The 26,042-nt window shown below is 42.7% G+C and overlaps 1 protein-coding gene and 2 non-coding genes across 5 annotated transcripts; 2 read left to right on the top strand and 1 right to left on the bottom strand.

Annotated features, from left to right (window-relative positions):
• Positions 1 to 4,707: 4,707 nt before the first annotated feature.
• On the bottom strand, positions 4,708 to 4,780 carry trnak-uuu (transfer RNA lysine (anticodon UUU)). The gene has a single exon. It is a non-coding gene; the product is annotated as a tRNA-Lys (tRNA).
• A 152-nt stretch (positions 4,781 to 4,932) lies between these two features.
• trnaw-cca (transfer RNA tryptophan (anticodon CCA)) lies at positions 4,933 to 5,004 on the top strand. The gene has a single exon. It is a non-coding gene; the product is annotated as a tRNA-Trp (tRNA).
• A 2,802-nt stretch (positions 5,005 to 7,806) lies between these two features.
• LOC133111425 (src substrate cortactin-like) lies at positions 7,807 to 25,026 on the top strand. Of its 3 annotated transcripts, XM_061221772.1 has the most exons (17): positions 7,808 to 7,967; positions 9,533 to 9,616; positions 10,541 to 10,614; positions 11,479 to 11,608; positions 12,652 to 12,762; positions 13,179 to 13,233; positions 13,914 to 14,024; positions 14,976 to 15,086; positions 16,267 to 16,377; positions 17,940 to 18,050; positions 18,728 to 18,783; positions 19,189 to 19,258; positions 19,544 to 19,692; positions 21,088 to 21,183; positions 21,583 to 21,808; positions 22,463 to 22,525; positions 23,515 to 25,026. In XM_061221772.1, the coding sequence occupies exons 2-17, from the start codon at positions 9,533 to 9,535 to the stop codon at positions 23,649 to 23,651; spliced, it is 1,695 nt and encodes a 564-aa protein (XP_061077756.1). In that variant the 5' UTR covers positions 7,808 to 7,967; the 3' UTR covers positions 23,652 to 25,026. The 3 variants fall into 3 exon arrangements, with proteins under 3 accessions (XP_061077758.1, XP_061077756.1, XP_061077757.1); XM_061221774.1 differs by lacking the exon at positions 13,914 to 14,024 and having other exon boundaries at positions 7,807 to 7,967; XM_061221773.1 differs by lacking the exon at positions 17,940 to 18,050.
• The last annotated feature ends 1,016 nt before the right edge of the window (positions 25,027 to 26,042 follow it).

Here is a 26,042-nt window from a genome sequence, read left to right as displayed (position 1 = left end):
GCTTTTCTTTGTGTGTATTTTTATGAAATGTACCTGTATCTATGTTATTGAGCCTGCTAGTTTTCTACTTCAACAAGCTGCTGCCTTCCAGGCTTCACTGAGGGAAGGAAAGTACCTTGGGCTTGTGTATGCTGGAGGAAGCATTGGCCAAATTATAAGTGATGTCACTGTCTGGAATACCACCAGAGGGTGACAGCAATAGCCTACGTTTTCCCTGCCCTTGCACAGAGCCAGAAGGAGATGTCACAAGCCTCAAACAAAGTGGTCATGTGGCCATGCACCAAATCTTATAATAAAGCAGTAAATGTAATGTACTGAGAGGTCAGCTATAGCAACAAAGCCTAATGCTGCATTCATGTCATATTGGAATTACCAAAATTACCAACTTCTGACTGTCATCTAACTCTTCTGTCATCCACCACAGTTGTTTTCCGTGGTCTTCCGGGTCTTTTGGTGTTGCTGAGCTCACCAGTGCGTTCTTTCTTTTTAAGAATGTTCCACAGTTGATTTGGCCACACCTAATGTTTTTGCTATCTCTCTGATGGGTTTGTTTTGATTTTTCAGCCTAATGATGGCTTGCTTCGCTGATAATGACAACTCTTTGGATCTCATATTGAGAGTTGACAGCAATAGATTCCAAATGCAAATAGCACACTTGAAATGAACTCTAGACCTTTTATCTGCTCCTTGTAAATGAGATAATGAGGGAATAACACACACCTGGCCATGGAACAGCTGAGCAGCCAATTGTCCCATTACTTTTGATCCCTTAAAAAGTGGGAGGCACATATAGAAACTGTTGTAATTCCTACACCGTTCACCTGATTTGGATGTAAATACCCTCAAATTAAAGCTGAAAGTCTGCAGTTAAAGAATATCTTGTTCGTTTCATTTCAAATTGTGGTGGTGTATAGAGCCAAAAAGAGGAGAATTGTGTCTATGTCCCAATATTTATGGACCTGACTGTAGATATCATATATGGTTAATATTTGCCATTTACCTCAAATAAATACTAGGCCATATTTATGAATAAAAGTTATTTGTTGTGATGTGATTTTCTAAATTATAATCAAGACATGGGTGCAATAAATCATGTTTATCTTGAACAAATATAAACAAAATAAGGTTTTCATCACTACTGATGTTTATTGCTTTGTTCAGTTCAAAGCAATAACTATCAATTGTTATGAAAACCTTATTTCATTTACATACAGTATTTTATGGAAATGATAAACAAGCCCCATTGAAGAGAAATGCATGCCGGTTTACACACTGTGTTTTACTGTGTGTGTGTTGCAAATGTATTTCCTGTACTTGACACGTGTGTACTGTGCTTTTCTGTCCTTCTTGTGTCCACACACATTGCAGTGCTTGCTCTTGTTGCAACTGGCTGCAAACTAAAATGATGAAAACACTTCAGGAATTTTACTGACACCTCTCTCGCTCGGTCACTCTCACTGACACTGACGCTTCCAGGCCACAGATTCTCCCTTCCCCAGGCAACAAATGCATGAGCACCACATTTTTGCCTTTCTTTGGCACATGGGTCACCAGGGACGTGTCGGGCATGAACACAGACGTAGATGTTCTGCATAGTCAACAGCTGAGGTGGAAGCTCTCGCTTGTTTTTTCAGAGTGCTCAGCTTTCCACTTGAGGAGTTCCTGCCCCAGACTGAGCAAGGTAAAAATGGCATGTGATGTTTCCACCACAGAGATCCTGATGGGCCGGGTGCTGATGCGCTGGTTCTGGGGCTGGCTGCTGACAGGCTGGTCCTGGGGTTGTCTAAGGGGTCGGTCTCATCCTCTTCTTCAGACTCACTGTCAAACTTGGAATTGACAGAGACATGATCCTCATATTCGGAAACTTTGGAAAAATCCACAGTGGAAGACCACACCAGCTCCTCTCACTTCCTGAATGATTTATAAGGCCCTCTGAGCAAAGATGATTTTTCCCATACTGATGGATTGTGGTAAGGAGCTGCCCGTGCAAAGCTATTTATCTGTTGTGTCGCTCCCCCAATATGCAGCTGGGGTAGAGTGTGAGAAAATATTGAATGTTTAGAATGTTTAAGCTGCTAAATCCTACAATTTCATAATTATGTAAACATTCATCTTCTTACAATATTACAATTCCAATATGTAATGACAGGTAAACAATGTAAAATTTTAACATATTGTGTATTTTACTTGAAAATAATCACCAGCTATTCTGTAATGGCGGCCAAAAAGTCGAAAATGCTTGACTGGCCAAGTCAATCACTGGATCTGAATCCAATTGAAAATGAAGAACAGACTGAAGGCAAAATATCCCTGAAACAAGCAGGAACTGAAGATTACTGCAGTACAGGCCTGGCAGAGCATCACCAGGGAAGATACCCAGCATCTGGGGATGTCTATGTATCAGACTTTAAGCAAGCAGTCCTTGCATGCAGAGGATATGCAACCAAATATTATGATGTTCAATGGTGATGTTCAAAAGGTGCTGTCATGTTTTGTCAGATGTAGTATTACAATAATAATGAAATCTGAATTCTGTCATTCCAAGGTATCTCACTGCAACCAGCAAAGAAGACAAAGAAGTGGTGAGCTTCTGTTATCATGATGTCTGTGTATGATTAATCTTTTTACCCTTGATATTTCATTGTAATTGAACTGTACATATTACTTAGCGAATGCCCCACTTATTATTGTGATGGGTAATATAAATAACATACTTATAGTATATATAATGCATTATGCTTACATATGTTAAGGGGGAAAGCCCAGAATCTGCATTGTATGTTTCATAAGCCACCCTGTCTTTTTCCCCACAGAAACCCAATAGGCATGATGTTCCGTTCACAAAGTTGTACATGCAGCAACAATACATGTCACGCAGCAAGCTGTTGGTCAGAAGTAGTACAGCTCAGCGTTTCGTGCTAAACAATGTTTCCCAGGACTAAATGTAGCCTTTACAGTATATGTTTTTTCTCGAGGTATGAGCGATGGTCCGCAAATAGTCAAGAATACAGAAACTGCACGTACCTGACACCCATACTTGCTTCTTTTGAAGGTAAGCTTCACGCTGAAACAAAAGAAAGCGATCTTTTCCCCGATGATTCGAAATCGAATTTAAACCGCAGAATTCCGTTCTTACGCTTTTATCAATGCTAAGTTCTCGTGCACAAGTTGAGCGCAGCAAGGTGCGCGTACACCTGCTGCTCGAGTGGAGTCTCCACTCAAGCTGCTCGCGCCAGCCCGCCCGGTGCGTGTCCCCGTGCCTCCGCTGTGCAGCTTTCCTTGCGCTGACATTTATGAAGACATACGTGTCATCTGACTTGACAACAGCGCAATGAGAATGTGCAGTTCATTCTGAAAGCATACCGGAGTGCGCCTGCCCTTGCCTATTTTACTGACAAACTTATATTTTTCATTGTTACAATTTTGGCATTCATTTCCAGACCATTCATTATATTTTAATATGAAAGTCAGTGTGCTATACGACTTCTAATATAACTTCATATTTTTATTTTTTTATGAGTATAAATGTGAGTGGAAAATCTCATGAATCTGACATTTTTCTCGAATAAAGGAACCAAAGTATAAGCGTGTAGGGACGCCTTACTGCATCCCTAATGTAATTAAATAAGTGTGATGCAATTAACCACAAAGGTTAATTACAGGACATTTTTCTTCTATATTTGTTGATAATGGCCTTACCCATACTGACATACCATAATTGAACAGGGCACTTTCATGACGACAGGAAACGCAAAGGAAAAGAAACACAACTGTTTGAGTACAGCAAGGGAAGAAAGATAATGTTCAACTGGAAAAAATTGAGAGGAAAAAGAACCCTCTTGATCTCCATCATCTTTGCCTAGTGTTGTTCAATATTTGTTATAGTATTTGTCTCCATCTAGTGGCGAGAAAGGAAAGGGAAGAAAATATGCATGTTCCAATGTGCATTCTTACTTTACTTCGATCTTGAGCGCCATCATTTGGCTTACCTGTGTATACCTGCAAGCTCCAGGAATAACTGGATCTTGAGTCACATGCCACCCATATCTTGATGTTATATTTCCATGTCTTCCAGGGAATGTACTTCCAGGTACCATTTTTCACGATTTCACACAAAGCACATTTTTCATATTTTTCCATGATATATGATATATGTACCTTGTTTCCATTTATTTTGAGGAGAAATAGAACACATTTAAAAACACTAGATTTCCACTTTCGACATTTTTCAGGCACCATAACTTTTCACACATTTCCTTGTACATGTGTTATTGTTTTCATGATATTTTGATGATTTCCTCGGAATTTCAGTCTAAAAATCTGAAATGTAAGATTACTGGGTTTTTTTTTCACTTTTCCACGTCTGGGGCTTATAATTTTTCATCCAACAGCAATTTTGACATATATCATGAAAAATGTAAGAATACTAAATCGTTTTCTTCAGTTCAACAGGTCGGGGGCATGGTTTTTTTTCTCGATTTTTCAAGAAGGACCTTTCGACACCTTGCACGTAATTATTTTTTTCCATCTCATTTGAACGACGAATCACAAATGAACTCTGACCCTAGATCGAGTTATGGGATCGGTTTTGTGGTGTGAATTTGTATTTCATAATTTTCAGTCACGCACACATTAAACAACTGTTTTAGGACTTAAAACACTCCTCATTCACAGTATGTTGCTTATTTAACATACTACGAACGATGCCGCCCGAACAGGGACTTGAACCCTGGACCCTCAGATTAAAAGTCTGATGCTCTACCGACTGAGCTATCCGGGCTTCGTGTGCGGATGATAATTACGGGATTAGGAGTCTGATCCATAATGGCTCGTAGCATTAGCATTAATAATCTGTGATATTTGCCATTGCAGTTTCTTGAGCGTTATAATACAGTAACCTGGTCCAAGCCACGGAGACACTGCGGCATGTTCGACCTCGTGGCGCAACGGTAGCGCGTCTGACTCCAGATCAGAAGGTTGCGTGTTCAAATCACGTCGGGGTCAGCTGTTTTCTTTTTATTGACTGCAGGTATGTATCTGAAAACTAGTTCTGCTACAAGTGGTACAAGTGGTGAAATCTTCACCATCACAAAAAGCTATAGAAATAAGTTAAACATTATGGCCTTTGGGAATATTTATGGAGAAATAAGATCCTTCCCACTTCCATCATTCCCAACTTAGTAGGTCCCCAGATATCAAGTGACTCTGTGCCGGATCACAAATCAAATTTTGTAGTTTTTCAGGTTTGGAGCTTTGCATTTTTCACGAGTATTATGAAAGACCTTTTTTCATTTCCCAGTATATGTTTTATTGCTTTTGTGATATTTAGATTTTTTCTTATGAATATCAGTAGATTTGTTAAACAACTTAGAACATATCACCTTTTGTATCAGACCACTCGATTTTTAGTTGAGAAAAAGTATTGAAACATGTGACTGACAGGCGTTTCTTGTTGCACAGATGTGTTCTGTTAGATAGATTGGTTAAACAATAAATTGTTCTGAATGTGTACTCTTGGTTTTTGCCTTGGGCTTTGCCTGTGAAGACTGCATTTGTGTTAGAAATGATAAACCAACATGAAAACCAGACAGCTGTCTTTAGGAGAAAAGCAAGCCATTTTGAAGCTTAGAAAAGAGGGGAAATCAATCAAAGCTATTGCACTAGCATTTGGGGATAGCTTGTACAACAACTGAGAATGTCCTGAAAAAGAAAGAAACCGCTGTCATACTGAGCAACATTCATTGAACAGGTCGACCAAGAAAAACAACAGCAGAAGAACATCAGTCAATGACATCACAAACAATCTCCATAGGGCGGTATTACAATTAACTGTATGAAGAAACCTTAGAGAGCAGCAATATAGATGCAAACCACTCATCAGTAGCAATAATCAGAAGGCAAGATTACAATTGGCAAAGAAGTACAGAGATGAAAAAAGTTCTAAAACAAGGTTTTATGGACTGAGACCAAGATTAACCTCTACCAAAGTGATGGAAAGGCCAAAGTAAGGAGAAAGAAGGGATCTGCTCATGATCTAAAACATAGGTAATAGCATTCATGCTTTATGTACAAGTACTTTTGTGGAAGTATGCAGCAGCGAAACGGACAATACTGATAATAACTCCAGATAAATTGTAAGTAAACAGAGTGAAAAGGACACTGACATTACCCTATTTTGTATAATATATGGATTTCCAAAATGCAGAGAAGATAAGGGACTGTTGTCGCTAAAGCAATGGCATTTTAAAATAGGTTATACAGATAGAACTGTGACTTTTAATGCTTTCAAAAAGTATGTCCTGTTAGCATAGTGATTGAAAATTGCACTGTTAAAACATTGGACTGGTGAGACTAAAGGGGTTAATATAATTGCATTATATTAAATACATCCAGAGGGCATGGGAAGCAATTGTTCCAGTATGAATGTCGACCCTAATGAAAGACTTCATTAGGTAGGTTTTAGACTTGCCAAGTCAATCGCCATACCTTAACCCAATTGAGCATGCAATTCATCTCCTGAGGATAGAGGATATTGAAAAACTCCCCCAAAACAAACAACTGAAAGAGGCTGCAGTAAAAGCCTGGAAAAGCTTCACAAAAGAGGAATGCAACAGTTTGGTGATCGCAGGTTTGATGCCATTATTTCAAGCAAGGGATATGTGACCACATATGTGTTTTTTCATTTAATTTACTTAAATACTCTCTGCTCCAATACTTTTGCTCACCTACAAATTTGGTGGTGTGATACCAGGAAATAAAAGATGAAATTCTAAACTCTTGTGTCTTGTTCTTCTTTTTATCGCAACCCCAAATGTGTTCAGTGTATTCCAAAAACAAAGGAATTGGTCTTGCTGTTCCATTGCTTTTGTATTGTAACAGCAAGACCGTATTCGTATACAAGATGGTAATATTGTGATTATTGTACTTCTTTTTTATGATCTTCTTGACCTGTTGCTTTTTTACGATCTTCTTGAGGGAGGTTGACACAGACAGGTAGGGGGAGCGTGACAACCTGGGGGGAAGTGGAAATTCACTATTCAGGATAAAAAGTGTTGTATAGTTTAGTAAGCAAAATGCTGTATTTTACACCTCATTAGACCCATAATATAATTTAGTTTCCATGGGTCCTTTGTGACTTGCTCCATTGTGTTTCTAAGCACACCCGCCACAGCTACAATAATCTGTATCCAATCACAACCAAAAAAATATTTTCAGAATGAAAAAAAGCTTCCACTTTAAAACTCCAAATGGTTATCTTTCAGAAGAGAACAGGATTATGCCCTTAGCAAAAGGGTTCAAGAATAGTAACCATTTTATATTAGGTATATCATTTTCAAGCATGTGTGAAGAAAAGGGGTGATACTTAAGGGGTTAAACTGACTTTTTCAACAATTAATATAAGCATTTCATAAAATATCATTTTAGAATTAAACATTTACTTTTAACATTTGAACACATAGTTTTTATTTTACCAATTAAAAATCCTACTGAATTTGAACGATCGAAGTGGGACAGGCCATCTTCCTTACCTTCTTCCGCATAAAAGTGATTTCAATTCAGTAAAATAATATCTATTTGCTTTAAATTTGTTATATATTGTGGAAAAAGACACAATGATAACGCCATAAAATGGCGAGCTGTTACAGTCGTTTATTACTGATTGTCACTTGGGGACACGAAAGGTACACATTTCGTGGAATGATCCTTCGTTTGTATATTGCGCAATGAGATTTGTTCGCGGCCGGGCGGAGGGGTACATGGTTCTCCTGTGGGCCACCATCGCTTCTCCTGGTGGTGCTGTTGAGTTTGTAGCAGGAAGTTGGAATGTTGGGAGAGCCGGAAGAGGAGTTGTAAGGAATAAAAGCTGCAGCGTTTTCCATCGGACAGAGGGTGCCGGGCTAACTTCGACACTATTTTATTGTCATTTATTTTAACTGAACTTCACCGGGTCAGAATCTGCAGATAAAGTAAGTGTATTTGATGACCGGTGCACATAAGAAACTACGGTGGAGTATACCGTTGAACATGACTAGTAAACCCTGAAAGGGAATACACGAGAGAGGGTTGGAATGTGGAGCAGGAAATGTGTCGACGAACGTCTTTATTCGTTTCGTGTGTGTGTATTTAAAATAAAAGAATAATAATAATAATGTATTATTATTATTATTATAAATTGCCCTACTGTATCTGGCTGTGAAAGGTGGCCTGACCGTGTGAGATGTCTTATCATAATTGTCTGCTGGACGTGTGAGGTTGTAGCTAGCAAGCTATTGGGAAACCAAGCATTCGATAATATTAAACGTTTGGATGATTAAGAAACACTTTGATGCAATTATTTTATTAGTGTAGAGTTGGCTATTACTTTGCTTATGATGTGGAATCTATAGCTGCATGACACGCTCGCCACATTTCAAATCAGATTTTATCTGTGTCTGATTCAGGCTGATCTCTGATGGCCTAGTTTTAACACTTTCATAAGAGATACCATTTTCTTAAGTGACATGAAATAGTCCTTCAAAGGTATCTATAATAGCTACGTGTTAAAATTAATTTAATTTTATATGAAACTGTGCTTTTTTTATTTTGCTTGCTAGCTAGACTTAGCGGTTGCTATGTGTTTTTTAAGTTGGTGTCATGACCTGTGCTTTTTGTTCTTGTCTTGAAGCAAAAGTATGCTCCTATAGTTGAGACAAGCGATACAACACAAACTTAAGAACATGTTTCTTTTGGATCCAGGGTTGCGCTGGTTTATTTGTAACGTCTTGTTCCGCTCTGTTGTAGCGCACTAATCTGCTTTCTCTGTGGGACGGAAAGTGGAGTTGTAATGTAACAGGGTGTGGTGTTTGGCAACTATTTCGCGGAAGGTGTTCAAATCCCCTACCACCGACCTTTCGTAAACAGAACGTCGTTAAGGTACGGCAGAGGAAGCAGTGGACAGAAAAAAAGTTTCCCTTCCTCATGGCCACGTAGAATCTATAACAGGCCGGTCATTGGAGACAGATGCTGCCTTTATTCATCTCGCTGAGTCAGGAGACGCCATTCGCCCGTGTTTCAGTCGGCAGCCAGTATGTCCGAAGCAGCCATCCCTGCTTATGCAGGGCCGAAAGGCATTTTGTCTGAAAAAAGATAAGTTTATGTCACTAGCCGATATTATATTATGTTTTCACGTAGCCTACTCTGCCCATAGAACCTACATAACACTGTCATAATAGCTATGCAATGTATAGGCCAAATATAAAATAATCTTACGCAAATGGTTGTCTTCAATAAAACATAACTTGGTTTATAATTATGAACGTGTTGATTGTTGATCTCAGAGTATAATAGTGGTCCCGAATTGGACATAACCTAGCCTATTTTATCGTACCCATTGATTTACATTTCCCTGTTAGTATTTTTTTACTGGGAAGAATAGACCTAACTAATTAGACCCATGTTTTCTGTGACACAGTAGCCTACGCATGTATAAAGGAATAGCCGTGGGTTTTGTGTAGTGTCTGAATTAATGTCCGTTTTAACACGGATCCTTCAGATGTGGCGAGCAGCAGCCGGGCAGTCCGTCTCTGTCGACGTTGACGATGGTGGAGATGATTGGGAAACGGATCCAGACTTTGAGGTGAGGAACTTTACTAATGAAATGTAATATCCAGGTGAAATGGTGATCTTTGCTGTCCTGCTAACTGCACATTTGGAAGGGAGCTGTGTACCTTCTCTCTGGGACATTGCATCTGTGACTTATGTTTACATTACATCTCTTCTATGGCTGGATATGGAGCCTATATTGGGTGAATTCACTGCTTTTTGAAGTTGTTCATTTGTGGGTGCTTGCTGGGACCGAAGGCCATGGTAATCAGGTGTCCTAATAGAATCAGTGTTAGTGATTCTATTACTAAACGCACACCTTAATCGGACCCAATTTATTTAGCATGCATGGAAACAGTTTATTTGGTATCTTCAATCGGAATAAAGTATTGCATGTAAGTGCGGCTCCTGTTGCAAGGAGATTAACGTGCATCGGCTAGCATCCAGCGGTTTTTCATTTTGACTTAAATGGCTGCTTCGCCGCAGAGTGATACTTTAAACAGCACTGTAAACAAGCATTAGAACTCATAGCAGTGGTATATAGTTATTGTATCACTGCACTGAACCAATCAGATTGTGTTTCGTAAATGGAAATTGCCAAAGGATAATTTCCGCACAGACATTAAGAAGTATTTTTTCCACACAGACAGTGGTCACTGTGGAATAACTTGCCAGGGCTTGTAGTGGAAGCAGAAGCACTGAGGGGTTTCAAGACCAGGCTTGATAGATGCTGCTTAGTGTGCCTAAAAGCTAAATAGTAGGTACACTTTTGTGGTAGGAAAAGGCAAGCATTGCTGGTCTGAGTGAATGAATGGACGTTATGTTATGTTGTGTAGGTGTGATCAGTGGCCAAAAATGCCTGACCAAAACTCAGGACATTGTGATGCTGGTTGGACGGTCCAGCGGGCTTCATCTGTGGTGTCTTCCTCCTGAAGTTTTCTCTTTCCTCTCTCCGCAGAATGACGTGACGGAGAAGGAACAGCGCTGGGGTGCCAAGACAGTGGCCGGGTCAGGACATCAGGAACACATCAAGTGAGCGCTCGCATACGAGGCCTGCCATTTTGAGTGATGTTCTGTAACGTACTATAAGGCTGGCATTCAACCTCAGGGGCCTCCCTGACCAGAACCAGACTGGCCAGATCAGAAGCTGTAGAATGGACCTGATCTAAAACCCACCTTTGGTACCGGCACCCTCAGTGCACGCCCTATAGTCCTGCCAGATGCTCCGTTCTGTGTTACTGATATTCTCTCTCGCAAATTTTGAAACCAAAGCATTATATTTGAACACATCTTCTGAAAAGGTTCAAAGTGCTTTGACAGTGGTGAGATGTATAGTACTGTAGCTTATGAATTGTAAGTCCTGTTACTTATGGGAACCGTCTGTGGTTAGGAAGGGCCGTAAGGGTGGAATACCTGGCTGTACTCTCCGCTCTACTGTTGCTGTAGTAATGCAGATGTGTTGTCTTGGCCAGTCTGAAATGGTTATATTGGGGAAACTGCTGACCGTTGGTGGGAATGTTTCCTTGTGTTTTGTATGTAGTATGTCAGATGGGGGTTTATGTGCCCTCTCCCTGGCCCCAGTGCAGAGGGTACTGTGTGTCAGATGGGGGTTAATGTGGCCCCAGTGCAGAGGGTACTGTGTGTCAGATGGGGGTTAATGTGGCCCTTGTGCAGAGGGTACTGTGTGTCAGATGGGGGTTAATGTGGCCCCTGTGCAGAGGGTACTGTGTGTCAGATGGGGGTTAATGTGGCCCCTGTGCAGAGGGTACTGTGTGTCAGATGGGGGTTAATGTGGCCCTTGTGCAGAGGGTACTGTGTGTCAGATGGGGGTTAATGTGGCCCCAGTGCAGAGGGTACTGTGTGTGAGACGTGCATTAATGTGCCCTCTCCCTGCAGCATCCATGCCCTGCGGCAGAATGTGTCGTCAGAGCACAGCTCTCTGAAGCAGCAGGAGCTGGAGACCATGCCTAAGGCCTCCCATGGGTACGGGGGCAAGTTTGGGGTGCAGCAGGACCGCATGGACAAGGTACTGAAACACACCTTTAACACACAAACCTCTTAGCGTGCAGGCCTTTAAGGCACAGCATTCACACACAAACCCCAGAGGCACTCTACTGTTCACAGGGCACATTGGAAATGCTGACGAATCATAAGATGGGGGCGGGGGGGTGAACGTGATGATGCTGCAGAAGACAACTAATGAGAAAAAGCTGCAGTTCATATTATAGTCCAGGCTGCCAGGTCAGCCATGTTAACGAGCTGCAGTTTATATGATAGTCCAGGCCGCCAGGTCAGCCATGTTAAAGAGCTGCAGTTCATATTATAGTCCAGGCTGCCAGGTCAGCCATGTTAACGAGCTGCAGTTTATATGATAGTCCAGGCCGCCAGGTCAGCTATGTTAAAGAGCTGCAGTTCATATTATAGTCCAGGCTGCCAGGTCAGCCATGTTAACGAGCTGCAGTTTATATGATAGTCCAGGCCGCCAGGTCAGCTATATTAAAGAGCTGCAGTTCATATTATAGTCCAGGCTGCCAGGTCAGCCATTTTAAAGAGCTGCAGTTTCTATTATAGTCCAGGTCACCAGATCAGCCATGTTAAAGGATTGCTACATGGCTAAGTGATATGGCCTAAAGCTTATATCGCAATATATTTTTGGACGGTAATGATATAAAGTATATCACAATATGTTTATTTTCTCTTAATTTAACTGAAGATTCTTTAAAAGGAATACAAGGCTCAGGGCTATCTGTTCCCCTTAGTTAAGAAGTTAAGAGTTACTCAGTGCAGTTAGTAATCCTGCTTTGTGAAAAGGGGCCCAGAGCTTGACATTAAGGTTTTTTTTGTTCTGCATGCCCTGGGTAGGCCTACATTTCACAGGCCACAGCTGCCAAAATAAATAAAACCCCATTTTTCAGGAGATCATACAGACTGTAGGTGCCAAATTCATATTTGTCTTATTTGCATGTTTTACATTTTGTTTGTGATGCATCTTCATAATTTGAGTTTGGAGACATTGTACATGTCATTTTTAGCCTCTTATTTTTAGATACAATGTTTTTACCTCCCCAGTCTGCCGTAGGCCATGAGTATCAGAGCAAACTGTCCAAGCACTGCTCCCAGACGGACACGTCTAAAGGCTTCGGGGGCAAGTTTGGAGTTCAGGCCGACCGAGTGGACCAGGTACAGTCACGCTCACCTTGATGGAACCTTGGTGGAATTTTTACTGAACATGGAACTTGTTGTGTTGGACCTTGCTTGGTGAAATGGTAAACCATAAAAGCAACTACAATATTTATACCACCAAAACCAGGCAGCAAGTACAGCTCTGGATAAGAGCATCTGCCAAATGCCATTAATGTAATGTAACATAATGTACAGCAGGTCTTTTATGCTTTAATATTTCAGATATATGCTTTGTTGGCAAAGACCTCTGTGGTCATGTAAACCTCCCTTGCTAGACTAATCCTCATTTTCCAGAGTTTGGTTTTTCTGAGCCGTTTTTAGCCCTTTGCTCCGCGCTGTCAGGCTGCTGTACGTTTGGTTTTCCTCCCTTTGACGGTTTTATTGCAACTGAACTCTCTTCCGCCCCCTTACAGTCGGCGGTTGGATTCGAGTACGCTGGAAAGACTGAGAAACATGCTTCACAAAAAGGTGCCGTACTCTGTTCCGCTGAAGCGGACGTTGACTGGTAGAGTGTTTCGCCATCATCTGTTCAGAACTGAACAAAACTCTTTTCCAACTGAAATGGAGCTTAACTTGGTGGGCGATAGGTCGACAAACAGGCTTGCATTTAGATGTTAGCGGATCATCAGGGAATTACTGCTGACAAGCTCACCGTCCGGCTGATTGGCTCCTACCACAGATGCTTGCCACGCCTTCTTTAAGTTGCTTAGTTACTATTTTTGTTATAAATGCACTTTCAATGCTAAGCCTCTTGATTTCCTCCCCCAATCTCCCCAATTTGAAGGCTTGCTGTAGATGTTTTGCCGATTGTTAATCATGCGTCTATACCAGGCTATTTTGTGCAGACAGGCCTCTTGGTAGCAGTGCTTGTTTATAGTGCTTTCTCTGCATCCTGGAGGTTATGTTGAATCTGCACCTGTTATTAGTGAGTTTGCAAACTGCTCTTACCCTCACAGTGCAATGCTACACCATGCCTTTTGTGTTCTCCCTCAATGTTTTTTTTTGTCATCTTCCTTTGCTGCGAGTGAAACTGACGCCCTCCGTGTGCTGTGTGATGTGTCCCATTGCCGGCTGCAGAGCTACACTGCGGGCTTTGTCGTTGCTGTAGCCACGCCTGCTTGACTTGCTGTCACTCTTAAATCACGTAGATTATGCTACGGGGTTTGGGGGCCGGTACGGGGTCCAAGCCGACCGCGTTGACCAGAGCGCAGTAGGCTTCGATTACCAGGGCAAAACCGAAAAACACGAGTCCCAGAAAGGTTTGTCTGTCACCCTCGCTCCCCCGCAACCAACAGCATTCTTTCAGTTCCAGGCTTCCATGACCACTTGTTTGTTTTTATCTGTGTTTGATTATTGCTGCCTGACTGTGCTTTTCATGGCCGTAGTTGCTGTGACTTCATGTTAGCGCGTTCTGTTAGGCGGTGCCTTGTTTTAACGATTGTGCTGTGGAAATTAGGCAAAATCCCTCTGTTCTTTCGACACCATTGATGGTGTCTACAGAATGTGGTTATGAGGGATATCCGCTAATCCACTATTTCAGTGTACTCCCTGTTTGCAGCCAAAGTAGGGGCTTTGCCAAGGTTGCTTAACACTGTGGACTTGCATACATTTATTGACCATTATAATTATAATTGGCAGCTTTTTTTCCATATATCTTTAGCATTACTGTGGACTGTGGCGCACAAACGTCACTCGTTAGTTGCGTGGGAAAAAATATTGATGTCTTAAAGGTTCAATAGGTAAGATTTTTGTGTTAACATTCTTACAAGACCCTTGTAAATCCCTTCCTATCATTGAAAAAGGCTCACTGACATGTTGACTCACCCTCTGCCTGTGTTTATAGTCCTTAAATTTGGGTTTCAATATATGCAGTTGATGGGCCAGCACATCGTATAGCTGTACAATAATTCAAGCTCATTGGTTGAAAATTGGTTCTGATTGCCACAGCCAGTGGCGTTTCAACATCAACGCATTCACAGAGAAGAGGTGGGATAAACAGTGTTGTGGTTTGACCGTGTGTGTTGCTGCGATTCCTCTCTTGACCGTGAGAAGTCCGAAACTACCTATTGTACCTTTAACCATGTCATGTAATTCTGAATTGAGCCGGTTGAACTGGATATTAATTTAAACTGCCCATCCTTATTTCTGTGGATGACCTGTGCTGTAGCGTTGCCTGCTGAGTTTTCCCACTTGTGCTCTGGCCTGGGCAGATTACACCAAAGGCTTCGGGGGGAAATTCGGTGTGGAAACGGACAAGGTGGACAAGAGCGCTGTGGGCTTCGAGTACCAGGGGAAAACGGAAAAGCACGAATCTCAGAAAGGTACGTTGCCCATTTCCCTGGCCTTTTGCTCTGAGGAAGTGGCACCTTCTAAGGTCTGCCGTACAGTCCGTATCCTTTCATTGTGTTACAGGCCGTTTGGAAAAAGTAGGGCTACCTGAATGTGTGTTGCAGTATTAGGTTACAGTTAGGTTACTCCCCTCTGCCCTGCCTGGACAGGTTTTTTTTAGGGGAGGAACATTCCCTAAACAAGTTATTTAAGGATGACTTGGAAGGTGTTTTAAGGCTCACAGTGGGGTAGTCCATTTTATTGCATGACCTCAGTTTTTATGTACTTGGATACTTTTTTGATGTAGTGAAAGCTAACATTGTTGGATGCGTTTAGAACATTGTTCTTGCATTACCCATGAGGCAGTGGGGATAATTTCTCTCAGGCTTCGTCACATGGTCTTCTGCACATAAACTCATTGTGTTGGGATGCCTTATCAGTGAGTCTGTTGCCTTATGACAGATTTGCTCAGATTTGTTAAGATATTACGCTCCAGTGGAGCGTGTTCACTGCTCTTTCTGTGTTTTCAGCTGGTGGGCTACTGCTATTGCTGACCAAACGGCCCAAATTTTTCAAAATGTATGCATGGTTTTATTGTTGCTCATTTCAACATAGTCAACGTATATTGATGTTCCGGAACCTCATAATTAGCTAATTACGCACTGGAGGCTCATTAGACAATTCAATATGCTCCCCTCTGCCCTGCCCAGACAGGTTTTCTTAGGGGAGGAACATTCCCTAAACATTCCAAGATATTCCAGGATGACTTAAGGCTCACAGTGGATTAGTTATTGCATGACCTCAGTTTTTATGTACTTGGATCCTTTTTTTTGGATGTCCAACATTATTCTTGCATTATCCATGAGGCAGTGGGGATAGTTTATCTCAGGCTTGGTCACATGGTCTTCTGCACATAAGCTCATTGTGTTGGGGTGCCTTATCAGTGAGTCGGTTGCCTTATGACAGATTTGCTCACAGAGAGGAAAAACATGCCTTGTGAAAAGTGTCATTTTGTTAAGACTGCATTCTTATTGAGCATGTGTTTGTGTGTATTTCAGACTGATTTTTAATCTAATGTGCTTTTGTTTGTGTTTCAGAGTGTGTTCTTGCCTAATGTGTTTGTGTGTATTTCAGACTGTGTTGTTTCATAACGTGTGTTTGTTTGTATTTCAGATTATGTGAAGGGCTTTGGAGGGAAGTTCGGAGTCCAGACAGACAGGCAGGATAAGTCGGCCATGGGCTGGGATCACCAGGAGAAACTCCAGCTCCACGAGTCTCAGAAAGGTACCAGCTTCTGTCCGTCTGCCAAACCTTCAGGCTCCCCACAGGGATCTCCGAGTTCCCACTGTCTCTGGGAACACTGCTATTCTGGTTTATGAGCCCAACACTATCCTGCTGTCAGAGACTACAGAAGATTTCCCAAGACATTCCCAAGACTTCTGGCGATGGATGAGAAGCTTGGGCCTTATTTACCAATTAACTCAGGGAAAATCGGGCTTGTCTGAGCCTGGCCTACACCGATGGTCTTATTGTGGTAAATCACTATAGCCTAGATCTGCTAATAAGTGGTGGTAAGCAATAAGTATGTGAAAAAATCAACCAGCGGTGTGGGTGTGACCATTCCAATTTTGCTCAAACTTTGTTTAAATGTTCTTTATATATATTCAGTAGAGAATGTGCAAAACATGCTTAGACCCACAGCACACTGGTTTAAATCAGCTTGTGCATAAGGTGAATTACATAGCAAGCAATCGAAATGTAAGACATTTGAAGTGTGATATTCTTGTCGCATTCATGTCGTCCTGCAATTGCGTCCAATACATGGAAATCCAAATCCTCATCTGCAGAAAGAGTGCTTTTACTTTCACTTCCTGGAATATCATCTTCATTAATGGAATATAATATGGCGTGAAGTGCCTTTTCTAATGATAACGTTTCTCATAGGCATGTATGTGAAGATATTATTCTCCAGTGGGGCATGTTCACTGCTCTTTCTGTGTTTTCAGCTGGTGGGCTATTGCTATTGGTGACCAAACAGCCGAAATGTAGCAAATTGTATTGTATTGTGCAAAATGCATTTCAATGTATATTGGTGTTCTGGAACCTCGTAATTTCCTAATTAAGCACTGGAGGCTCATTAAGCAATCTCTAAATCGGGTCAATTTAGTAATCTCAGTTGTCTATTGTGCTGGTTGGGTAAGACTTACGCTTAGTAAGTCACCGAGACACCCCCACGTTTAGTAATTTTAAAGTTATTTTTCAGAGCCAAATACAGAAATGAATTCTACATACCAAATGACACCTAGATACAAATTTTCACAAATTTGTGACTTCCTTATGGAAAGGTTTTGGACCTCCTAAAAATCACATCTTGTGCTGCAACGCGTTTTTCATCATGAAATTCAAAAACGAGTTGTGGATGTAAAAAAACTGTCACTTGTGGAGCCCCCTCACCTGCCTGCTGTCTCCTGTTCAGTGTAATTAAAATTCAGTCTTAAAGGTGAAGTTCCTGGAACCTTGACTTTCTCTTTCTCTATACCTGCTCTTCATAGTTTCTCATTAATAATGTGTGTGTGTGTGTTTGGATAACCACCAAGCTGTGTGAGCACTGGCAGGACCTTCACTCCAGTCCGCACACATTCACACATTCACACGCCGTGGCCAGTCGTGAACTCATGTTAGTGGTGGAAGGGAGCTTACTGGTGCAAGGGAGGTCAAAGCATGCTTTCCTCATGCTGTTGGTTTAACCCTGTTGTGTTTGTGCAGTGTGTTTTGTTTATGTTTGTCTTTGTTTTTTTGATGTTCTCCCCCCCCCCTCCCTCTGTGTCCCCCATGGACTCTTTCAGATTATAAGCGGGGTTTCGGAGGGAAGTACGGGGTAGACTTGGAGAAGCAGGACAAATGTGCACTTGGCTTTGAGTACAAGGAGAAACTGGCCAAGCACGAGTCCCAGCAAGGCACTGTCCCCTTTCGCTAACCTCCAGACCCGCACCCCTCTCCGACACAGACTGGCAAAGAGCCCACACACCTGCCTGAGTGTACTATGTTGTGGCTACATGGTCACCAGTAGTTGGTGCCAGTTGGTAGTTGTAGTGGCACACCTTCAAATTCAAATGCTGAATGTTATAGATACGAAGAAACTAAAAATTCTAGCACCGTGTCTAGGAGAGGAGTTAGGTCCCAGTCTGTGCTTGGAGAGGGCTGCTGATTTGGAATTCTCCATCTTATATGTTTATGTTACCTTCTTCTCTCCTGCCCCCTCTGTTTCTCTGTTTCTCTTGTCTCTGTCTTTGAATGTGATCATCACCCTCGGCTTCATTTCAGCCACACATCTCCTTCTGGGCCACCGTACACGAATGCCGCATGCATGCGTGCACAGTCGCAGAGCCGCAGCACATCCTGCCTGACTGCCTGTGTGAAAACACGGCTGCCAATGCAGCGCTTGAGCCGAAATGGTGCCGCTAGCCTTTTATTAGATTTCAGGAAATGTTCATCTGTAGATTAATTTTGTTACCATCTATCAGCTCATACATTTTTTGCATGAGTTGCTTCATCTTTTTTTTTAACCTCGTTTTCAGTGACTGTAGTTCACTTATTTTTATAGTAATTAATGGTGAACTCTTGTGCCTTATAGACTACGCCAAAGGTTTTGGCGGGAAATTTGGCATCCAGAAAGACCGAATGGACAAGGTATCTTTTTAATCTGCATATTTCAGTTCCAGTTATAATTCAACCTGCCTTTTTTCATGAATGCATATGTTGGTGTTTTTCATAAAGATGAGAGTTCCTAGTATTTAAAGATTGAATTAAAGGTACAATGGGTAATTTTAGACTTCTAACGGTCAAGAGGGGAATTCCAGCAACAAACACCCTCAAACTACAGCACTGTTTATCCCACTCCTTCTCTGTGAATACATGCGTATGCATCTGCTATTAGTTGAAATATTCCATTTACTTCTTTTTAACATTACAGAATACCTGTAAATTGATACATTTATCGACACATACGATGACTGTGGAGAAAATTCTGTTTTAAAGGACCATGCCATGTTTTTTCCTATGAATGCAGTCTCTTTTCTTTCATTTGCTTTTCAGAGTGCAGGCACTTTTGAAGAGGTTGAGAAGCCGAGCCCAGCCTATCAGAAAACCAAGCCCGTTGAAGCAGGTAAGTTGTACGATTGTTGAAAATGACCTGAAAGCAGTGGGATTGATTCCAATGATTGCTTTTCAACTGGCACAGAATGATTTTCTGTTTCACAACTGCGGACCTTTTGTGGATTGGACTAGATTAGATTACAACTTTCCATGAAGGAAACGGTCTTGCATTGCAGTTGACATTTGTTCTGGCACAGTTGCCTGGGTAATAGTGGTTGATTGTGGTTAGTTGTGACCTTTCCCGGTCATTGTCAGAATCAGGTGACCGTGCTCACTCTGCCCTCCCCGAACACAGCTGGTAGCAGCACGGGGAGCATCAAGGCCCGCTTTGAGAACATCGCCAAGCAGAAGGAGGAGGAAGACCGCCAGCGGGCCGGGGAGGAGCGCGTCCGTCGCCAGGCCAAGGAGAAGGAGGAGCAGGAGGCGGCACGCAGGAAGATTGAGGTACGGGGGGGAGACATGGGGGCGGTCTAGGCACGCACGACTATAGGAGGAAAGGAGGGAGACATGGGTCTCAGCGTGCAGGAAGATGGAGGAATGAGAGAGACATGGGCCTCAGCGTGCAGGAGGATGGCGGAATGAGGGGGACATGGGTCTCAGCGTGCAGGAGGATTGAGGATTGAGGGAGACATGGGCCTCAGCGTGCAGGAGGATGGAGGAATGAGGGGGACATGGGTCTCAGCGTGCAGGAAGATGGAGGAATGAGAGAGACATGGGCCTCAGCGTGCAGGAGGATGGCGGAATGAGGGGGACATGGGTCTCAGCGTGCAGGAGGATTGAGGATTGAGGGAGACATGGGCCTCTGCGTGCAGGAGGATGGAGGAATGAGGGGGACATGGGTCTCAGCGTGCAGGAGGATGGAGGAATGAGGGAGACATGGGTCTCTGCGTGCAGGAGGATGGAGGAATGAGGGGGACATGGGTCTCAGCGTGCAGGAGGATGGAGGAATGAGGGGGACATCGGTCTCAGCGTGCAGGAGGATGGAGGAATGAGGGGGACATGGGTCTCAGCTTGCAGGAGGATGGAGGAATGAGGGAGACATGGGCCTCAGCTTGCAGGAGGATGGAGGAATGAGGGGGACATGGGTCTCAGCATGCAGAAAGATGGATGGAGAGTGGGGGGGTGAACCAAAAACAAAACAAAGGACATATTACGACTCTGTACTTTACTCTATGAAACTAATATTTTGAACGTTCCATGCAAGGAAGTTGTGCCTGGTTTGTTTTGAATGAATGCTGGATAGTCAAGTGTAGTACCTGTAAACCTTAAAGTTTACAGTTTATGTTTAAACCTTACTGACTGAATTCACCCTGTTGATTTCACATCTGGTTGAGGCAGAAGCGTCATTCATTCTACAATATATTTCATAATCAGAACTTGTTTAAGGTATCTATACTGTAGTAGAATAGGCAGGCATTGTTTTTGCTGTGGATGGATATTGATATCCAGATATGGCGGGGTGACCTCGGTGTTGCTGGGCGGTGTGGTTCATGTCTGTTTACCTCTGAGGTCTTCCAAAAGGTTTTCTCTTTTTGTAGCCAATCAGAGAAATGATAGAGAACAATAGGGTTTGGTAGCTGGGGTGCATTTGAGTTGGTGAGAGGCTGTGCCTCACTAGGGGTGTGTGTGTCTCTGCTGTTCCTTCCTGTGGGCATGTGTGTCTCTGCTGTTCCTTCCTCTGGGCGTGTGTGTGACTCTGCTGGTCCTACCTGTGGGTGTGTGTGTGTCTCTGCTGTTCCTTCCTGTGGGCATGTGTGTCTCTGCTGTTCCTTCCTGTGGGTGTGTGTGTGACTGTGCTGGTCCTACCTGTGGGCGTGTGTGTGACTCTGCTTCTCACAGGAGCAGGCTAAAGCCCGGCCCCCCTCACCTGAGCCAAGCCCTGAACCGGCTGCAGAGCCCCCACAGCAGGACAGGCCCGCCAGCCCCCTGTACGAGGTGAGCTCCAATCCCCCCTCTACGGCATCGGGGGACCCTGCTTCCCCAGAGGCCTGGTCAGTGGGGGCAGGAAAGCTGGATTTCATTTGTCTTGTGGTCACAGATCTGACAGGAGTCTGTAGCTCTAGTTGTAGTTTCCAGAACCTTCTAGCAGCCACATTGCAAGTGTCTGCTAAATTCTTTCATTGTAAACAGATTGTAACTTTGGATCAGGGTTTCTGGTCATACAGCTGTTGCAAAGAATTGTTGCATCTTCAGTAAAATTCTTTAAAAGGCTTTGTGTCCTCTGTACACTATACTGTTGCTAGTCGCGCTTTAAGTGAAATAACGGAGAGATGGGCGAGCAGAAGGAGGCGGTGATTTCGCGATGACTCCGGGTCGCTGTGCTCCTTTCCCCAGGACGCCGGCCAGTACGAGGAGCCCACCTACGAGGCTGCGCTGGAGAACGGGTCCCAGGAGGTTCAGCAGGAGGTTCAGCAGGAGGTTCAGCAGGAGGTGCAGCAGGAGGCCCGCGGCCCCGAGGAGGCGCTGGTGCCTCAGGAGCCTCAGGAGCCACAGGAGCTCCAGGAGCCTCAGGAGGAGCCCCTCTACCAGGACGCCGATCAGGAGCCCCCGGCCCAAGGAGGTGGGCCTCAGGGCACTCTGCTGGCTGCCAGGGCAACGCTGTCGCCACGTCGGCCATGGGAGTGCTCAGCACTGCTTTTGTCTGCCAGTGTAGAGCCACTTCTCCGTTTGTCTTTTTTTTGTGTGTGTGCAGCCTACCCACTCATTACATTGTGTGAATACTAGCAATGTCCGTTTTTTGACCATTAACAGCCTAGTTGTTAGGCTCCTAATTCGCTCCTGTTCATTTTTAGGAACTTGCTGAACTCGTTTTTTTAGGTTGGTTAGGTTTTTTAGGTTTTTTTTTTAGGTTGGTTATAAATAGAGAAATTATTTTCAGATTGGCTACAGCGTAGAAATACAGCTAGCAATTTGATTCATTTTTAACGCGCATGCCCCTCTGAATCGGTTATGTCCAAGGATGCATCACTTGGTTAATATAAAAAATAACTGTTTGCCATATCTTCTTTTGTAAGATGGTAAAATGCAAAATGTTATTGGTATATTATTCTCCATAGCTTATACTTCACAACAGTTCATTTCAGCTAGGTGCCAAAAATACTCTTTTTATACCAAGCTGCCATATCCCTTTAATAGCCTTTGCATTGGCCTTGGTCTTGAATTGGTTTTAGCCTTGGGCTTGTTCTTATGCCTTTCTTCCCCTGTCTGTTTCCAGAGGGCAAGGCTGATGCGGAGGACTTTGGTGTGACGGCTGTGGCCCTGTATGATTACCAGGCCGGTGAGTACAGTCACCCCACGCTCAACACACCGCGCTCAACACACCGCGCTCAACACACCGCGCTCAACACACCGCGCTCAACACACCGCGCTCAACACGCCGCGCTCAACACGCCGCGCTCAACACGCCGCGCTCAACACGCCGCGCTCAACACGCCGCGCTCAACACGCCGCGCTCAACACGCCGCGCTCAACACGCCGCGCTCAACACACCGCGCTCAACACGCCACGCTCAACACGCCGCGCTCAACACACCCAGTGGTAGCTCGTCCATGCTGATATCTTCAGGGTTCTCCCCAGAATTAAATTTTTTCAAATAATAAATTTACGATCCTTGGGCCATCGTTTGTTTGAACTGGACAAGCGGGCGGGGTGGAGGGGTTGTTTTTGTCTTTTAGCCCAGTGTTGAAAGTAATCTTATCTCAAATTATATTTTCTCTGAACCAATGGCTTAATCAAAAGGAAAGAGTCATTTCTCTGTTAAAGGCTTTTGAAGTTTTTATGTATACCTTATAAACTTAAAAAACTACTGGAAGTATTATGGCATGCGTGAACTCCAGACTGGGCTTCTTGGACCAATACAATGGTACACCAAAGTCTTAGTTTGGTATCTACCTCTGTTCTGTTTTTGGTACAGAAAAAATTAAAACTAAATATAACTGTGCTTTTCATTTATTACAAAAATGTCATCAATGGCTAATTGGCCATCATTTCTTGCTGAACAAAATTCACTACATTATGGGCAAGTCATCAGGATGAAGGAAGTTTTGAATTTAAGTTCCACAATGAATTTGACCACACATGCATGAAAGCAGGACTGTAATTGTTGGGTTTGCAGAGTGTGCTGAACTGAAATTCCTTTGTTTGTAAGACTTTAAATTGTGAACACAAAAAAAGAATGCAGTTGTGCACATAGGGGTTGGAAGTAATCCATGTGTGGTGTAGAACCTGATAAAACTGTAAAATGTAAAATGTCTGCTCGTGTTCCAGCCGGGGAGGACGAGATCTCTTTTGACCCGGATGACATCATCACCAACATCGAGATGATTGACGAGGGCTGGTGGAGGGGCGTGTGCAAAGGGGCCTACGGGCTCTTCCCTGCAAACTATGTGGAGGTCAGGCAGTGAATCCTCCTGCACCCCAACACTGCCGACCCTGCCTTACTGCCCTCTGCACACAAGTGCGTGCACACACAAACACACACACACACACACACACACACACACACACACACACATTCTGGAGTGGGGATGCGTTCTTGTCCTCTATACACACACACACACACACACACACACACACACACACACACACACACACACACATTGTGGAGTGGAGATGCGTTCCTGTCTGATTTGGCTTTATTAGAGTGAAACGCTTGCAGTGGCGATTCCTCTCTGAGAGAATCAGTCGGGGAGGTTCCTTAACAAGCAATGGAATACCTAAATATTTCCCATATGATTTAGTTTTTTATGTTTTTGTAAATGGTTTATACCTGAAAATATTAAACTCCTCCCCCTCCAAGGTATTAATCAGGCATTAAAACCTTGTTGCTTATAGGCTAGTTCTGAGTTTAGGACCAAAGACAAGTGCAATCTGTGCGCTATGAACACATGGAGCCACGAACACGTCACACAGAGCTGTAGGACTGTTGTGCTGCTGAGAGTAGCCCGCTGCTTGCTTTCGTTCTCATGTCCTGTTGGCACACTGCATCATGGGATATCATTTATGCCTGCGGATTGCCTTAGCTCCAGTTTTATTGCTGCACACCTGGGAGTGCGAAACGCTGATTGTTGTTTGAAGACCGAAAAGTCAAAGGAGAAAAAGGACTTTCAGTTGAAGATGATATCATGCATTTTATTTCAGAGCTGCCTCTCATACTTTTAGAGCAGTTTAATCTAGGTTAAGGGGTCTGTAATCTATTGCAAAGTTATTAGTCAAAGCAGTACATACTAGTATCAAATTAAGGGCACTTTATTGTAACTTCAACATTAAGTTAAAAAATATGTATACGACTAGGTTACAAATGCAGTGGACATTACACATGAAATGTCATTTTTGGCGGCTGAACAGCTTGACGTGACCCCTTACAACACTGGTTAAGAATATCATCAGAGTGTTTGGTTAATTGAAATATTACACACGTTTTATGATGGGTGTTCAAAAAATGTATATTAAGAAAATTAACAAAAAATCCTGTTAAGATGAAATGTGTATATTTGTTTATGGGCATGCCATGCTGATTGTTTCATCTTCTATGGGAAATTTGCTAATTTGGGCCATTTCGTTTTTATTTTTACCACCAATACAGTAAGTGAATAAGACATGACAAGTTAATAGTGCATTGATTATTTTAAGAGGTTTTGGATGAAGACAATCTGTGAAATCTCACCTAGTTTTTCCCCTCACAACCTAATTGTATTATTGTTATCTCGGCAGAGAAGTTTCAGTGTTTAATAATTGATTGGGGTTTTGGGTTTTATAATAAAGTTACCTTTTCAGAAACATTGTCTATGTATTTATTCATAACTTGTTACCTTGCTTGTTTCTTTGATATAAAAGTAAATACATTTTCTTGATGAAGAGGTAATTCTTCCTAAAACTTGAGGTGTGTGTGTGTGTGCGCAATTTTCATTCACGATTGAAAGGTTGCACCATTTGAAAGCTCATGGTTCTGTATAATCTATTTGAAGATTACAACAGTTTGTTATTTTGTAACATGTTGGAAATCCATATACTATGCAAAATAAGATAATGTCAGTGTCATTTTCACAGCAAGGGTCCAGCAAACCAAATGCATAATAATGCGATTAGAAAAACATGCTAAATGAGAAAAGTTGAAAGACTATCCATTATTTACTTAATTTCTCTGGAGAAATTATTGTGATTATTGTACTTTTATTTTATTTTATTTTTATAACCCTTCAACCTTTTGCTATCTGAGGAGAGCACAGAGCGAGGGAGAGGTAAGGGGGCAGGGTTGCATAAAAATAAAGTGTTGTATACTTTAGGAAGCAAAACACAATATCTTTATCTTCATTTCCATGTCCTTTTAGTAAAACTGCCTAGACATAGCTTAGAAAAGAATGATGCAGAATGCTCATTTGTGGCGATAATGTCATCAAATTTTAAAGGGGATTTGTCTGGGGTTTTGGCTGTGGCTCCATTGTGTCTCTAATTGCGCCACAATAATCTGTATCCACTCAAAAGAAAAAGATATTCCACTTCCACAGTGTTTGAGCTTCTGTAAGTTTGATTTAGTAATACTTTGTAATATAGTGATTCTGACTCACAAATCCCAGAAGACACCAGGATTATGCATGTCATCAAAAGGGTTCAAGAATAGTAGGCATTTTATTTTGGATTTTACATTTTCAAGCTTGTGTTAACAATATGGGTGATACTTCAGGGTTACAATATCAAGTGCAATTTCTTTACTTTGAAGTGGAAACATAAGAGCACTATCCTCACCTCGGATTAGTGTGACTTTGACCACACCATTTTTGATGTGGTGCCTCTTG

Source organism: Conger conger, chromosome 15 (genome assembly GCF_963514075.1).
Source record: "Conger conger chromosome 15, fConCon1.1, whole genome shotgun sequence".
NCBI classification, from domain to species: Eukaryota; Metazoa; Chordata; class Actinopteri; order Anguilliformes; family Congridae; genus Conger; species Conger conger.
This window is presented reverse-complemented; position numbering and strand designations above follow the sequence as displayed.

Excerpts from the sequence above, each read along its gene's own strand:
- LOC133111425 (XM_061221772.1), top strand. The coding sequence starts at position 9,533 with ATGTGGCGAGCAGCAGCCGGGCAGTCCGTCTCTGTCGACGTTGACGAT. Across the intron at positions 11,609-12,651 it reads AGCAGGACCGCATGGACAAG|TCTGCCGTAGGCCATGAGTA; the intron begins GTACTGAAACAC and ends TTACCTCCCCAG. Across the intron at positions 18,784-19,188 it reads AGAAAGACCGAATGGACAAG|AGTGCAGGCACTTTTGAAGA; the intron begins GTATCTTTTTAA and ends TTTGCTTTTCAG.